The 17,159-nt window shown below is 41.2% G+C and overlaps 2 protein-coding genes across 2 annotated transcripts in view; one reads left to right on the forward strand and one right to left on the reverse strand.

Moving 5' to 3' along the window:
• Positions 1-670: 670 nt before the first annotated feature.
• The window catches only part of T265_03049 (hypothetical protein), a gene marked incomplete at both ends in the record, with an annotated part of 67,955 nt that continues 51,466 nt past the window's right edge, over positions 671-17,159 (reverse strand). The window contains one exon of the mRNA XM_009167438.1: positions 671-726. Coding sequence (XP_009165702.1) covers positions 671-726 — 56 coding nt within the window. The remainder of the gene's footprint in view (positions 727-17,159) is intronic.
• T265_03048 (hypothetical protein) lies at positions 3,012-16,522 on the forward strand (the record flags this gene model as incomplete). The annotated part of the gene is made up of 3 exons (XM_009167437.1): positions 3,012-3,137; positions 4,727-4,825; positions 16,463-16,522. 3 exons carry the CDS (start codon positions 3,012-3,014, stop codon positions 16,520-16,522), a joined length of 285 nt encoding a protein of 94 aa, XP_009165701.1.

Consider the following 17,159-nt stretch of genomic DNA (forward strand, 5'->3'; position numbering starts at 1 on the left):
AAACACCAGCTGAACAGTTACTGACTATTGAACAGGGAAGCAAACCTCTCGTATGGATCTTGTTTATAGTAACTGAGTATCTGTCTTCTTCTCAAACGCGTCTTCCTGACTTTCCTGGATACTCATTGACTATCACTCAAATGTAAACGAACGCTTCGAAGCAACTCCACAAATTTCAGAATAAATCTCGCTTTTCAATGGATTTGAAGCGGATTTATGAGAAAGCCACATTCCACTTGCATGCTTCATTACTAGTATCCACCGTTACACTACAACGAAGACTAACTGGCTTGTCTCAGATGTGTACTAACTGTTTCGTGCTTTCGGAAATTCCCTAAACAATATGAAGTCCATAGAACTGACAAAAGTCATGTGCTGCGATTTGCTAAGATTTTTTCTACTCTCTTGGGTCGCGGCCATAAACATTGCGTTTGACGAAAAATGTGAACAAATATTGAACAAATAGCCTACCTTTCCCGGGTTTACCTATTTCTAAACTTCATGAAGGGTCCATACAGCGTTCTAGCTACAACAAGTACACATGGAGCAGTCACTATTTAGAGTTCCGCATTTACTACTCATTAGCCCATAGGTGCATGAGGATAGCTCCTCCATTCTCAGGATTAAATAGTGAAAGAGAATCTTTGAAAGAAGACCTGCCCCAAAACAGCTATCCAGGAAATTTCATTGGGATTCGCAGTGAATCTGAGGCATATTCTACCTCCACTATTAGAAACAGTAAAAGAAGTATTAAAACAAAACAGCCTGTACCTGCTGTCAGTATTAATGAGATGAATAAAGGGAACGTGGTGTTTCAAATATCAGCTCCACTCTTCTTATTTGAGCATTCCAACCGGCTTGGCCGCTATGGAGCTACAATTCCAGCAAGGCAGGTCCGCTCTCACTTGGTATTCTTATCTTCTCTCACAGTCTGAGACTTTAAAGCACCAACCTATGTGTTCCCCTTTTCTTCATACAATGTCATGGCCCTAACAATGACCTTATCCATAAAAGGGACCTCCATGTATAGAAGTCCGGTGGTTAAGAATGGCCAGGATTACTACACTGTAACCAGGCAAAACTGCCACTTCTACGAATGTAAAACGGTGGGTCTCATTTACCCATTTTAGAAGAATAGGCAGAAAAGGTTAACTGCCGGATCTGAAAGTTTCAAATTAATCCCACCAGTAGCAGACTTAAAGGATTCACCAGGGTAACGGACATGGGAACAACGAGTTAAGGAGATAGAAAGACACCGGAGGCTGAAAAAGCAATGATTTTGGTGGCTATGGTCGTGTACAAGCGACTTTGCTTCACAAAAATCTAGCAGTGTCGGTTTTTCACGTGTAAAATATGGTGCATTTACGAACAGAGATATCAGCTGGCATATCTTGTGTTTTGTAGCCAAGGGACTCTAGTTTGATCTACTTGTTAGTGGTTCCAATCCGTGTCGCTGCAAGGTCTGTAACAAATGAATTGAACACACAAGGGCACATTACCACCCTGGCTACTACACGTGGGCTGTGATTACTCTGAACGATTATCAAATGAAGCACTTGATTTGGGAACCTAGGCACGTAGTACCTATCGATTTTTTTGTTTGTAGGTTTGCTGAGGTTGCAGAAATCTCCACAACTTTGACTTGATCAATTATTTGGGTGATGTCTATCGTTATTATCATCGTATTTTTGTTCCTTTTATATTTTTACCAGATCGTGGTGCTTTCGAGACAAGTGGTATAGTTATTCAGCGAAATCATAGCCTTGACGCCACAAAAACAAAGCAGTCGAGCACAATGTTAACAACAGACAATATCCCGAGCATAGCGCGTTCCGAACTGAAGGGATCAGCTGGCGGGTGTCACCCCATTCATAAGGAAAGCACCTGAAAAAAAGTTTTCAGATATAGTTTCAGAAAAATAAGGGACTGGAATGGTTCCTTTCTTCTCATCTGTGCCAATTTCGTACTCGGCGGTGGTGGCTCAACAGGTATCTACCCGGAAATATAAATCATTCTGATTGAATGTAAGACGTGAAGAACCAGGAAACCGCAGTGACACGTTTTGAAGTTCTCACATAATGGTTGCCGGTTCACACAAGCACGCCCAAAAGCCAGTGCACAGGAATACAAACAATCATTACGGATGAAATTTCTCCAAGGGACGTGAGTGGAAGAGAATGGTTTAATAAGAAGAATTTTTCAAAATCTATCAGCATTCGGGAGGACGATTTGGCGACCACAAAAACAGCCCAGGATGAGACAAACGCAGACTCGGAAGCAAGATATGGGCAGTAGGGTCGAACCCCTGAAGGACTTGTTGTGACCAGTAGAGTGGCAGATGGGCCAAATTAATTGAAGACCACCGGATGCATATGTATAGTCACTGACACAAGAACTTTTCACCGCAACTAAAAGAACAAAGTCGACTGTAAGCTTGACAGAACTCCGTTAGGTTGTAAACTTGACCCTTCAGCGTTACCAAACCTGACCGAAAACATGGACTTGCGCTCTATAGCTTGTCATCGCCAAAATGCGGTGAGGAACTAGTTTGTTGAACCGTCTACTACGGCGGAATTTTGGACACCCCTAAAGTAGCTACAAAACACGGCAGCTGAGGGTACGGATAATTTACTCTCGAAGCGTTGTAAGATGTGGAAACCAATGCTACAGATCGAAACTCTTTACTTGCTATTCATATTCTGCTGAGCTGAACGCGCCCTGCAGGATTCCAAAAAACCAATGAAGATTTCTTCGCATAAATTGGAAGGGCGGGAAGAAGAATGTAACCTACCGCGGAATAAGCCTTTAATACAAAGGGGAAATTTTATGCTTTATACCCCGCTCAATCTGCTGTTGGTTGATATTCTGAAAGAAAAGGTTCCCGAAGGAAATTGTAGATTTAAAAGCGATCAAAACATTACTGATCCTAGAATGCCTTGGAATGAATCACTGTTCTATAGACTGTTTGTAGGTTTAGACAAAGCTTTGGGTTATGAAAACAGAGGAGTGCTATGGATCGTCCAGGGAAGACAGTTGCTATTTCAACAGTCGTACAAACTTCATCAAAGACCTCGAACCTGGAGTTGGAATTCGGATGTGAACCGACGAAACCTCAACCGAATTCACAATGGAAGCAAGTGTGGAGTACAGATGTTTTCTGTTCCAGCACTTTTCAGCTTCTTTTTACCAGTTACTGGCACAGAAGCGTTGCACGGTGTGAGGCCGAAATGATCACTAACGAAAGCACTCCTTTACAGGTCTAATATCAGTATTCTTCTGAACAGCATCTTGCTCTGGTTTGAATGTACGCATTTCCGAAACTCATCTGTTACCAGACTGTACCGAGGGATGAAAGTAAGGCAGCAACCATTCACCTGAGTGGATCTGAACCGGCGCGTTGTACGGATTTTTGATACATTAACAGTACACTACAAGTAGGACTGCTGAGGCAAGCACAGAATTAAGGCACGTTCTGTAAATTCGTGTGGACCGACCACCACATGCCCATGTATCGGGGTGTTGTCTTGCCTTAACCAGCACACGACAGCGAACCCGGGCGCTATGCATTCCAAACATCCGTGTTATCGACAAACGTCTCAGTTAGTTTCTGTGCAGAATCTTCCGGACCGAATACACGCTTCGGCTACGGCCAGGGTCAACACCACAAAACAACGTTAATAAGTTCCACTGAAGGATGGCGTTCAAATCTTGACCTGGAGTCTATAAAAGTTCTATCTACACAGGCTCGACAAGTTTAGGGTACGATAAGAATCGTCTCAGGACTGAAAAACAAGCGCACAGTGTCTAAGGGACGGATTCTACTTAGTTTGTCCCCTACTGTGTTGAATCACGCAAAATTCGGACACAAATGTTTTATTGGGGCTCGTTTCTGGGGGTGATGAACCAAACACCCACGGACCGAATATGAACTTCTAGAACAGAAATATTCGCCTGACATTCTCGTCCCATGGAAGAGTAAATTACCAATCATACTACTAAAGTTAAAGTAGACTAATACCACACTAACAGGACAACCCTCAGAAACACTTGTACGTTGTCATACCGATAGGGGTTTTGAATACCACTGGAACATAAAGAAATCTACAGATTATACCAGTGCCCTTGAGGTGATCGATTAAGCGGTCTCGGTGCTCGTTGTCAAACTTGGGCCGGCTTATTACAGGCGGAAGTTCACCCACATATCTGGTTCCATCGGGTCTTTATGGACACCCGGAGCGATGCGTGTAACATAATGTTCATCTTTAGGCAAACAGTGTGTGGCGTCCGGTCATGCACAAGTGTCCAGTTGTTTGTCCAAGACTGAGAGAAACACGCGACCTGAATGACAAACATCTATGAATTTACATCGCTGCTGTCCTTTTAATCATGTAAAAATGTGAGATCGATCTTTTTAAAAGGGCAGTTAACACGTGGGTCAGAAGCCTCCGCGATTCACATTTGCCTTCTCAGTATGGTTCAACTGACTGGAAGGCCAAAATGGAGTATTCATAATAAGGATGAATCATGAACACGGTTCGAGGTATCGAGACCATAGTTTTGGTAACGTTCCCACATATCTTGTCCTATTACACATTTTGTGTCCTACTCAAATATGTTCGCACTGTCGAGTGGGCTGGGCGTATCCGGACAGCCGGTTAGAACAAGTGATCTAGAGTAGTACTTTGGAAACTCACTTACCCCTCCTTCCTTTTTCTCATCCCGACAGTTATCACCCGAAGTATGTCATCCGAGATTTGCGGCATCAGCTCCGAACTCACCTTATGATATGATCTTCGGAATGGCTCTTCTGCGACATTACGCCACGGTATTTGATTTAACTGGCAGAAGAGTGGGTTTCACCCAACTGATCGGATGATCCATATAATTCAGCTGAACTTACTGGTTGTTCTGACGTTAGAATTCTAATATATGCGTGATAAAAAATATTTCAAGTACATTCCCTTAGATTTCTGACGTTATATCCCAATTGCATGGTTGATTTATGGACTAAAAACCTCGATTTCTTATTTACGGTTATAAGTACCCTGTGCGCTAATGAATAATCGTTTTTCAAAAAGGACCGTGGGCTGTAACCTTGTTTCTTAGGTACACTCTATAAATGAAGTTATGATATTCCCCAGTCATCTTATGAGGTCATTAAAAATACAGGTCTAAGAAGGTGAGCTACATAAATATAATGCTGTAAAGTCAGGAGTGTAACCAACAAGGTGCCTTTCTTTTTGGCCGCATTCAATACTTGGTGAACGCGGTTTAAAAGCGAACTCTGTGTCCGGGTGTAAAACTTTAATTCCCAGTGACCAAAGATAGTCATGCGATGCTGACTAGTCGATTATCATCGAGGATGAGTAACCGATAATTGCTTGCATTAAAAGGTCAGACGCGTACAACGGGAGCTGGTGATTTCATTAGCACAAGAAAACAAGGAACTCAGACCATAACTGTTCTTCGAGTTCGTTGCGATCCTTTGCTGATTTGCTTTAAGTCAGGATAAGATTATTCTCTTTGACCAATGCATTTTGGTGACGAGGAAGATCAATTAGATTTATCCGTTTCATGTATCTTGTTTCGATTTCATGACAAGTTATTACCGAATAGGTCATCGGAAAATGTGTTCCGGCCTTTCAGGTGCTGCACAGATTGTGTCGAGTGTCTACAAAAGTCCCAGCACACGGGCTATCTTTCCGGGACTTTGTCCCAATCATGCACATGAGCAGATGTATGTTGTGTTGCTTACTTGAGTATCAAGAGGGACAGCGGGTCCCTTTGGAAATTTTATATGTTTCCTGGTTGTGTAGACCAGTGGCAGCGTGTTGTTTTGTTCCCTTGATATACTACCTAATGGTAGTACCATACAGCGACTTGAATACCAAATCATGAGTACACGTCTACGTTTAGGGTCAGAGTTTAGTTTTATAGCACATTTAACGGAGTACCACAGGGGCGCAGACACAGAATGCCCAGACTGAGGGTACCTCCTCAAAGTATTTTCTAAACGAGGAAACCTGTGTCCCTTTCCACTTTACCTGTTATTTGAAAACCGACATAGGTAGCACGAATTTTAAGTGAAGGATGAAGTCCACTTGGACATTATTTGGCTTTCACAGAGCAATCAAAGAGAAGCTGGATTTTCGTTAAATAAACTAAACTCATCAATTAGCTGTCAAGAGGCGAGCACATCGTCAAGTTAAAAACTCAATTACAGTAACTCAAGGCGTTTCATACTGAAATACAAATAAAAGATAAACTATTTCCGGAGTATCGCCAGCGCGTCTTTACTTACACAAACACAACCAGTGAAGAATGTTGCCCTGAGCTCGTGGTGCACATAAAACATTTTAATCGAACTTGTGTTGCACAACACTACTGAAATTCTCACTAACTGAGTAGCTCGAGTAAGTGACTTTAGCGTTCTTATCGTAATGCGTTTCTATTGATCATCAGTATGTAAATTTCACCCCTTAATCTGATCGGTGCAAGATCACCAGCTCCATCTAACCGTGCTGACTGACCCTGTTTAATAGTCCACAATACCCGTTACCTTACCTTCCAAGGCCAACAAAATAGCTTATTTTATGCAAATTGTTCACAAAACCGTAGGGTTAACTTTTAAGATAATGATAAAAAATCGGTTTATAGGACATCTTGCCCCCTAATTGTAACTCTCATCCTCGAATCGAAAGTCGTTTTTATCGAAAAACCTGGGCATACTAGTTAACCCAACACGGCGGCGTCATATGGTTTTGCAAAGTGCAAATGCAGAGTGTAAGCAGATATGGGGTCAGGCCTCCAGTTTTTACAGAGACAAGGAGCTAATTTGTCTGTTTCAACCAGCATATTTCATCTTATTACATGATATATAGTGGACGGTAAGGAAAGACAAACTAAAGATAGGCGGAGTCTGTGGTTTTACATACAGTGCGTCTCCGTAGTCAAGTTTACGGGCCACTGGTGTCTGAGATCCAGTTGGAAAATTGTGCGGCTGGCATCGTATTCGATTCAGCTGTTGGAAAACGCGGTTTCAGAATTTCGCATCCCAAACAAAGCAGGCAATGACGATCACTTTAGTGGTTTCGTCTTCTGATCCGGAAACTTCAGCACACGGTATTTGTTACCAAAATTGTGACCGTGCCCTACTCCCTGTGAACCTAGCCTATTACCGACCTTCTCGGGCAGCAATATTACGTGGTATTTATAAAGCCGACTCATCCTATCACAGAAAATAGTTGCTGTAAAGTAACTAAGTAGGCAGTAGTAAAATAAGATTCGACTTGATCACCAACATCTAGTTCAACTTGCTGATGAGTGGCATTTATGTTGCTGAAGCTCAGTGTAGTATTAGTGGAAAAAAACACTAANCATACTTTAGATATTCTCCGCTTCCGCAACCAAAAACCTTTACGAAATTTCACAGCTTCTGGTAAGTGCAAGCCCAGTGGCCGGACAGTTATCCTGAAATAGAGGAGCTTCCATATAACTAAGGCTAGTCCAAAGCACGTCAGAATGCTTTCTACAGTACGGTTTATGTAAAAGTAGCTTGAGCCAACCGAAAGTAGAAAACGGGCTGTTTTTTCATGCAATGTAAAATTAATGATATGCCCACGAGTGTCCACAAAAAGGCATGCATAAAACTTGGAAACTGTCCGGTTGAAGTGCTCAATGGGAAGATAAAACCTAAATTCTTGATGAGAAATAGGGGGTTGTGAAACTGCATTATAACGAATTTTGTGAACAGCAGTCATGTATTGTCCCCAAGAGTTGTTGCTACGTTCACTGTAACTTGTCAAACCCAATTCTGAGAAAAGTATTTTAAAAGGAAGAAGACTGTCTAATTTGGGCAAATAAATTGACAATGAACTTTAATTTTGGTGCGTGGTGTAGCAACACCACATATGGATATACTGATGGTGTTACCTTGATTGAAAATTAAGCGTTTTAAACCAGCTCAATAAAAAGTGGAAAGATAATCGGATCTGTCTGAACTTTCAACGTTCTTCACGACAGTAGAGCTTTCTGTATTATCGAAACTCCTCCTGCCAGTACTCTTACCCAAGTGCACCAAGTGATTGATTTCCCGACCAACAGGACAAGTTAAATAATGGTAACAAAATAAAACCTAAGCTGGATCGAAAGAAATTTGTTTCTGTTGACGAATAAGGAAATTACCGTCCACTACTCATCAGTGATTTGTGGTGCGTAAAAATGTTTGATGATAACAATGGAACAGGCCATCTCGAAAATAGCATGAGGTGTGTTTTAAGTGCGAATTTATGAAAGCCCTGTCCACCGGCTTTATCAAATAATTAAGATAATCTGTGCTGGCAATATAGAAGCCGTTATTGCTTCGTTGATTGCTTACAGCACATATCCTGAACTCAAATTGTATTGTACAATCTAAGACATGCTTAACTTCAGAGCTTTTTACCGACCCCACATCAAGGGGTTGTTTTGGTAGTCTCTGTCAGGCAGTTCTTTCCATGGAACTCGACGGAGTGCTTTTCACGCTTTCTTGCATGTCGAAAATTGACGGATTTGAGCTATTGGGAGGTGTAAAATGTTGGGTATTGTAGCACTCTGCATAAGAGTAGGTTAAACATTCTATGGCATAAGCCTTTTTTGAAAGGTTTCTAGGAACTGTTTAGTTCAACACAACACACAAGAGGAAGACCCACACACTGCTCAAAACGGAAAATTCTGACACTTTTTATGGAACTAGAGGTTCACACACATGGTAAAATCTACAGGTATTTTTCCAGCTTGTGTTGCAGACTACCTGCTTCATCACCGTAGCTACTTTTTGCAGCTTCATCTGATGTTTTATCCACCGGATAGTTTAGTGGCATTTGCACTACGCCGAGCATGACACGAAAATCTTGTGACAAAATTTATTGCTCAAATTTCTTCACTCCAGTGGACTGAGAGTAGAAGAAGTGAAAAAAACTACGAGGAAATCATCTTGTATTTTACCTCAACTTTTTTCAGCAGTGAAAAATTTATTTAAAAGATATTCGCAGTACTAAGAATAATGGATAGTGACCCCGATCAATGAGTGTATTTTTTGTTTTTCATCACGTTATTTCCGTTTATTTAGGATTCAACAACGTTTATAATTTGTGACAGATGATGGATGTTATTTTTTACAATTTCACAATGTCTACATGAGGAAAGCAAAGACGACTAGCAAAATGTCTTCTTGACAGCTCTTCTACAATTCTGGTTAAATTTCCTGAGCTGTGGTGTGGTAACACTTTCCATTGTTAAGTGTGTGCCGCTAATCAATGAGGGACATCTGAAAATGATATTTCTCACCCATCACCTGACCAAACAGCGACTACTTAGAAAAAGTTGGATTCACTTTCAAGCTCGTTTTGAGAAATCGTTGTGATAAAATGCTGGAACCGTGCACCCATACTGGATGCATTGCTAGTGTAGATTTAACTTATTTGTGTTATTGACAAATCTCGCATAACTTGCGGATTGACTGCACAGACCGAATACAACAGACCGAGTGCTTACGCTCAACTGCTTAGGCTATTTGAATGCAGTGGCCAATATCCACAAACAAAATTACAGCTCCACGTTTCACTGGAAGATGGGGTTCAAAATCAATAAATTTGGGATCCCGCGTTTGAAAAAGATTTGGGATAGACTGCAAGAATATAGCTTACAACTGGGGTGAATGACAGATTCCGCTCCTAGAGCAGACTACCCACAGAGTCCCGACAAATTTTGATTGATGAAAGGCTCCGTTCTAAAAATGAGCACATTGTGTCCAAGGGTCAGTTCTCTCTAATGTGTCTGCTACCGTGTTGACTTTTGTAACATACAGACGCAAATGTTTTATTAGCATGAACTTTTGAGGTATTCAGAGTACGAACCAATGTATGAACCAAATGTAGACATCCAGAACCGAAATGCCCGCCTAACATTCTCATCCCATGGGAAACCAAATCCTCAATTATAGGATTAACATCAACGTAAATTAATACGTTATCAACAGTGCTGTGCTGTGGAATCCCTGGAAGCATCGGTATTGCTACAGGTGTGGAATTGCATGTAAGCATAAATAAATTGCAGATCCTATTGGTGATCGTATAACTGGTCGCGGTGCTCGTTGTCATGCAATCATGCATTGGCCGACTGAATGCAGCCAGCAGCACAGTGTACGTTTGCCTACAGATCCCGTTCTATCGGGCCTATTTGAACAACCGGAGTGTTGCGTGAAGCATAATATCTTCCTTAATGCAAACTGTCAGTGGATCTCCGGTCATGCTCAGGAGTTCAGTTGTTTTTCCGAGACTGACGCGAACATGCAATCTGAATGGTATATATCTATGAATTTACATCGCTGCCGACTCATAGATCGTGTACAGATGTGTACAGATGTGCGAGCAATTTTACGGGAAAGGCAATGAACACGTGGGTCAGAAGCCTCCTGAAACTCACTTGGAACCCAGCTTAATCTCTAGTTTATGCTGTTTTTATACATATCAATACATGATCGCGATATCTGGAAAATCATACCAACAGGGACATGGGGTGACCTTGTGCATCACGTTTGGCCGCTTAAAAGCTAGGATCCAGGTGAGTCTCCTGTCAAAACCAAATCAGAGTTCAAATGCGTATATTTCGCTAAGTTTGTGCAACTCGGGTTCAAGAAGAAAATAAATTTGCAGAAACTTGGAGACCTGCCTATCTGGTGAGCCACAAAAAGGGCGAAGCCGGTCGTGGATTGTCAAAGATTTTTCAACAATCGTATGACCATTGTACTGCGCAAATTATGTTCCTTTATGCAAATCCTACCATTTGCTTGGATTGTAAAAGTGCCGCTTGATTTCAGATGCACAGGTGGTTTTGCTACCACCAAATTAACTTCAAAATTGCCCAAATATACTGGTAACGGTGAGTTTCCACCCTTCATTGTTTTCTGTGAGTCACTTCAAATGTCCAATTGGTAGGCAGAAATGCTTCAAGACACACTCAGTTTTTGGCTTCAAGTCCACTACTACTAACCGAAGTGTCCTAAATATCTTGTCCTATCATACACTTTGTATCTTATTTAAATGTGTTTACAATGTCGAATGGGCTGGGCGTGTCCGGACAGCAGGTTGGACCAAGTGATCTGGGGCAGGACTTCGTAAATTCACTTACGCCTCCTTCCTTTTTCTCACCCTGACTGTTGTCAAGCGAGGTATGCCAGCTGAGATTAAGGGTGGTACCCGCGGGCTTACCTTATGGTATGATCCCATAAGTGGCTTTTCTGAGACATTATGCCACGGTATTTGATCTAACCGTGAGAATTGATGGGAGGATCTGAATAGTTCAACTGAAACTGATGGTTGTTCTGGTGTTCGACTTACAACCTACATCTTATGCTATATTTAACCGATAATATCGCTCAATTCCGGTGTTATATGTCCATTTCACAGTTGATTCTTGGGATAGGAACCTCGATTTCTTATTCACAACTATGTGTAAGTCTTGTGATATTCAATAATTATTTTTCATCGGAAAGTACCCTTGGTTTTTATTTGTTTCGGAAACAAAGTCTATAAATGAAGTTACAATATTTCCCAGCCATCTTATGCATTCTTATGAAGCCTTATGAAGCCAAATGTTCTGAGATGGTGAGCTATGAGATTAGAATTCATGAAGTCCAGCAAAGCAATCAACAAGACGCTTTCTTTTTTGGCCGCAACTTAACCACGAACCTAGAAGGTAATTTTACAACTAGGTGGAGGCCGTTCCAGGACAGATACTGTGATTCATGGTCCGGTTAATAAAACTTAGATTTCCAGCGACTAAGTATGATGTTCACCAGTCAGTAGTCACCAACGGTGTTTAACGACGATTGTTTGCAGTAAAGATCAGACGCACCTGGCCGGTCCCGGGCAGGTTAGTGTTAGCACGCTCACATATCTTGTCAGATGTCCGGAGTTCAAACCAAGGCACGATATTGTTCGGTGGCCATAAGTGGAGGTGGAGTTGCCATCGACTTGCGAAAACATTCCTTTTTGGTGGTCGTTGGCTAGTTCGCTGAGCTGGGCAATTTGATTGCAAACGTTTCATCACCAATCGGGGTGACATCATCAGTGCGTTATTGTGGAGCGTAGCAGTGCGTAGCGGTAGGTTGGCGGTTGTGCACACATTGCTGTGTACATGTATGCAATGTGCACACAACACGATGTACAACCATGTACACATGGTTGTGTGCACATTCTTTTTTCCAAGCGTTTATGATTTCATTGGGGATAGCACCTTTTATCACTGGCGGCGTGTTCAGTGAATGCCGTGGCTGTTGGTGTGGCCGACGAGAGTTTTGGCTACTCTAATTGTTTTTCAGTAGTACAATAAATTAACAGTAGGCATCACAATCCCACAAGGTTTATATCGTGGTGTTCTACGGTGCCGTTCTCGATCTGCTGAATAAATGCATCTTTTCTTTGCTTGCCTCAAATAAAAGTTACCTTAAAGTTCCCCATAAAATTTGGGATTATTTTCATATATATACATAAAGCGCAATGTTTATACGACGAAACCCACACATTCACGTTACTTGAGACGTACATCTGAGCTTTCATTGAGACCGAATTCTACATGAGTTCCTGCTTACTCATGCAAAGGCACAAAAATTATCGGTTGAGTCCTATGTCATCTGTTCCAACTTGAACACCAGTTGCACTACAATGAACACATCTAGAATCCTACTTTTACTCCTAAGGACCACATATACCCATTCTCTCAACAACCAAAGCTTTAGAGTGAGAGCGTTTGTCGGAATATATCCGATTTGCAGTCAAGTAGAACATAAGGTTGACGGAAACTGATAAGTCCCAATATGAGCGAAACCATTCATGGGCAGCCTTAGCGTTTTCTACAACATTATGAATAGTGCTGTTTTTGGAGCTTTCACTCTCATTCATCATGAAATTGGTCGTTGATTTTTCCTCTAAGCTGGACAATTTGGTAGCAAAATATCCGTCGTCAGGTGGGGTAATTACACAAGTGCGTTGTGAGTGGAAGTGCGTTAAAATTGAAGGTGCTGGAAGTTGGAACTGACTGGATACGTTTACAACCAAACGGTTCAGCTCAGCACGAGATCTAACGGCCAACGCCAAAACCTGAGCTACCGCATTGACTACAGCGAAGTTTATCTCTTGTATCCTACAGCCAAATGAAAAATTTACGAGGTCAATTTATGTATTGACATACTTCAAGTGGCCAGTACTGTGGAATGCCTTTGCATTCCGTAGTTTCTATTATTTAAAATGCTTTTTTTAAACTAACTAGCATTCTGCAGTATCTAATGGTTTCCTGTACCCTTCTGACTCTGGTTCACTGTCCAGTCAAGTAAACATAAGGTTGACGGAAACTGATAAGTCCCAATATGAGCGAAACCATTCATGGGCAGCCTTAGCGTTTTCTACAACATTATGAATAGTGCTGTTTTTGGAGCTTTCACTCTCATTCATCATGAAATTGGTCGTTGATTTTTCCTCTAAGCTGGACAATTTGGTAGCAAAATATCCGTCGTCAGGTGGGGTAATTACACAAGTGCGTTGTGAGTGGAAGTGCGTTAAAATTGAAGGTGCTGGAAGTTGGAACTGACTGGATACGTTTACAACCAAACGGTTCAGCTCAGCACGAGATCTAACGGCCAACGCCAAAACCTGAGCTACCGCATTGACTACAGCGAAGTTTATCTCTTGTATCCTACAGCCAAATGAAAAATTTACGAGGTCAATTTATGTATTGACATACTTCAAGTGGCCAGTACTGTGGAATGCCTTTGCATTCCGTAGTTTCTATTATTTAAAATGCTTTTTTTAAACTAACTAGCATTCTGCAGTATCTAATGGTTTCCTGTACCCTTCTGACTCTGGTTCACTGTCTTTAATTTGTAGTGAGACAATAATTCTAACCATTGAACAATTTCTAAAATCGAATATCGTGCCACTTCAACTTGCAGATTCACGCAAACGTATTTGTGAGTCACCCGCAAGGTAATCGCTTTGCATCTACATTCACGATCAAATCACTTTCACTTTTACAATCACCAAATGTCGTTTCCTGTATTAGTTCATCTAACGACACACTGGAGCATCCAAATGCTATCTTCAAAATTGTCTGGAGGCGTTTGTAAAATTATGTGATAGTGACAAATGACCGTCTCAAGCTCAGGGGTGAACTTTGGCTAGATGGACAAAACACATCCGACGTAAGATACCACAAACATTGAGTACCTGAAACCGATATACCTGCATCTGCTGTACGAAGGAATTTTTTGTTAGCATGAATAGTATATCTAATCATGCCTCCCTACTAGAAACGAATATATGCGAAAATTCTGCTTGAATTGATCAAAAGTTTTTCACGTTTTTTTAATTTCTTTCGGGACAGGCCAAACGAGTCAGAAATGACTTGACAAGTTTGAAGGCCCTCTCATCAGTTCGTTTGCTTGTATGGAGCTTTCATCGAATTCCCTTTGCATGCTAACGAATACACAATTTTGCGACGTCAAATAAGCGGAACTCTTTTGACACAAGAAAGACTGGAGTCCAATTGAGTCGTCTGCGCTTTAGAAACTTTTCTGTCCATGCACACGAATTTCTAATTTCTCGAAGCGAATGTAACCAAAGTTAAATTTTGATGATGTAAACTTGAATCGCCATGCTGACAAGGTTTACGTGCTTTTCTCCTAACCAGTTTTTTCGTTATTGAATGTTTTTTAAGCAAGGGCACAGAGTATCTACCGATCATTTTCGTGGAGTCACATATGTCCCGATCTCACTAATCAAACTCCGAAAAGCCGAACCCTTCCAGTCGTTTTCGAGAGGAGTAAGTTAACACTGCAATAACGGCTTCGTAAAACATTGGGCCTAATAAGCGCATTCGATTCGCTGACTAGCTGAAACATTTCAGTACGCAAGTGATGCTTGGAAAGATGCATGTGAGCATCTTCGGTACTTCTTTGAGTTCTGAGGTGCACGAATAATCTGAAAGTGATGAGTGGATTACTACAGCTGTGAGTATTTTGCTTAAGCGCTTTGTCGCTCTCTTTCTATGCTGCTGAGCATTGACTGTAAACCAGTTAACTGGACGCTTCATGGCTTAGACCATTTCTATATTTCTTTCAAGCTTCGGTGAAACATTAAAAAGAGGAAAAAGGAGGCTATATATTAGCAGGCATCGTACAAGTGCCAAAAGTCATTCCTAGTTGTAAGTATCTAACAGCGCAACTATGGTTTAGTCAGTCCCTTTTGGCTCAGAGACTCCAAACTAGTAACATTAATGGGGCAGACTTTCTACAATTCCTTTCATTTATCTGTTCACCTGTATTTGCGGTAATGGTTACAGTAGAAGAGCATACCTCCGTCTCCCTCAGAGAAACCCATATTACTAATCAAAGATTCTGATGCACTCTATGGGACAACAGTCATCTTGTGGTCAATCTACCCCCAAACCCAGTATGATTAAGTGCGAAATAGCTGCTTGTTGTGGGTCACTCAGTTGAGCTCAGAAATATTCTGGCTATTTTGATGCGCAATCTAAACCACCGGGATCCTAGCAATCGGCAGGGCATTGCTGCTTGCTTTGTGAAAGTGTGCAAAATTGATTGACCTAGAATAACTGTTTACCTTGGCAGTAGATTCCGAATAATCCATTTTTCTCTGAAAGTCTGTGCGTTTTTCATACCTATAAATGTGAACCACCAACGAGGGCAGAAGAAAAGTTGACATGTTGCCAGTTACGACTTTCATAGTTTTCACGGAACAGTCACGAATTAGACCACTTGAGATCGCAATGCGACATCTTACTGAAGTAAAACCTGTGGCGCTATTCCATGTTACTGTGATGTCTTTTGACCAGTCAACCAGGATAGCTTAACCCGGTGGTCTCATATAACCACAATAATCACACCTAGACATCTGTAGTTAGCGACTCAGCTTATAAGACGCAGTGTGGAAAATTCTATCCAACACGTTTCTCAATAGGACCCTCAATACAAAAACTCTATCCGTTAATTGGCGATTTCTCACTGATTTAGACCACTGCATCCTTTACCAAAGTCCTATCTTCATTCTGGCTATCCAGTAATGTTTTGGACTTGTAAACGATCAAACAATCTTGCTGATGAACACTCATGCCGAGAGTGTTTGACCATCCCACTTAACATGTAAGTTATATGTGGATATCATCGCTTCATAAAGGTAAGCTTAGGCATAGTGTTTGCCGACACCAAGGATTGATTTATTTTCGCAAACTCTGTAGACCGTTTGGGGACACAGAATATTTTGGAGTCCCAAGTGTCGTCACTTCTTTACATAGTTGATGCTTTTGCCATTAGTTCATCTCACTCAAAAAGAAAATTTGATTCCTTTGGTCACGTTCAGTTTCAGGGATAACCAACAAGGTTATTCGTGCATATGTGTTCTCCCTACAGATTCTGGCTATCAATCATTTGAAAACCCATTTAAAAGATGTGAAATATTGCACCAGGTAAATGCGATCCATTATTTATTGAATTTATGTGAAACATGTTTTTCTCGTTTAATCACTTGTGTCAAACCAAACAACCAATAATGGCGGATAAATCCTACGGACCCTTATTTTCAGCGAAATGTAGGCTTTCTAGGCTGTGTAATGTCCAAAATTATTTTACCTACCTCTTTCAAAGGGAAAGAAAAAACCTGAAGCACACAACACTCTGTGTTACTTATTGTTCTGTCTACCATGTATTGAAAGTATCGTAGTGAAAATGTTGTATCAGAAGTGTTGGTTGAAAGGAGTTCCCAGTTTAGATTTTGAGAATTTCTGAAATATGAAAACCCGTTTTTCGTTGCATGGGTTTTTTGTCGCTAGGTGATCTCTACCATGTAAGCGTTTGTATATAAGGACTATATGGAAATGAATAAATGGAGACTATCAGTCTGGAGGTCACAGGTTTTAAACACCCTCGAGGTTTATGAGATATGGACTGCTGATGATTCTTAAAAGCTCAAACGGCACCATTGAAATAAAATCAACCTGACAACTTGACATGAGTAACTAAGAGCAGCAAAATTTGAGTGCTTTTGAACATGCTATCTTAAAAAAGGCTGGAAAAAAATCACAACGGTCGGAGCGGGTCCAGGTGTACA

This window comes from Opisthorchis viverrini (genome assembly GCF_000715545.1).
Source record: "Opisthorchis viverrini unplaced genomic scaffold opera_v5_41, whole genome shotgun sequence".
Lineage (NCBI taxonomy): Eukaryota > Metazoa > Platyhelminthes > Trematoda > Opisthorchiida > Opisthorchiidae > Opisthorchis > Opisthorchis viverrini.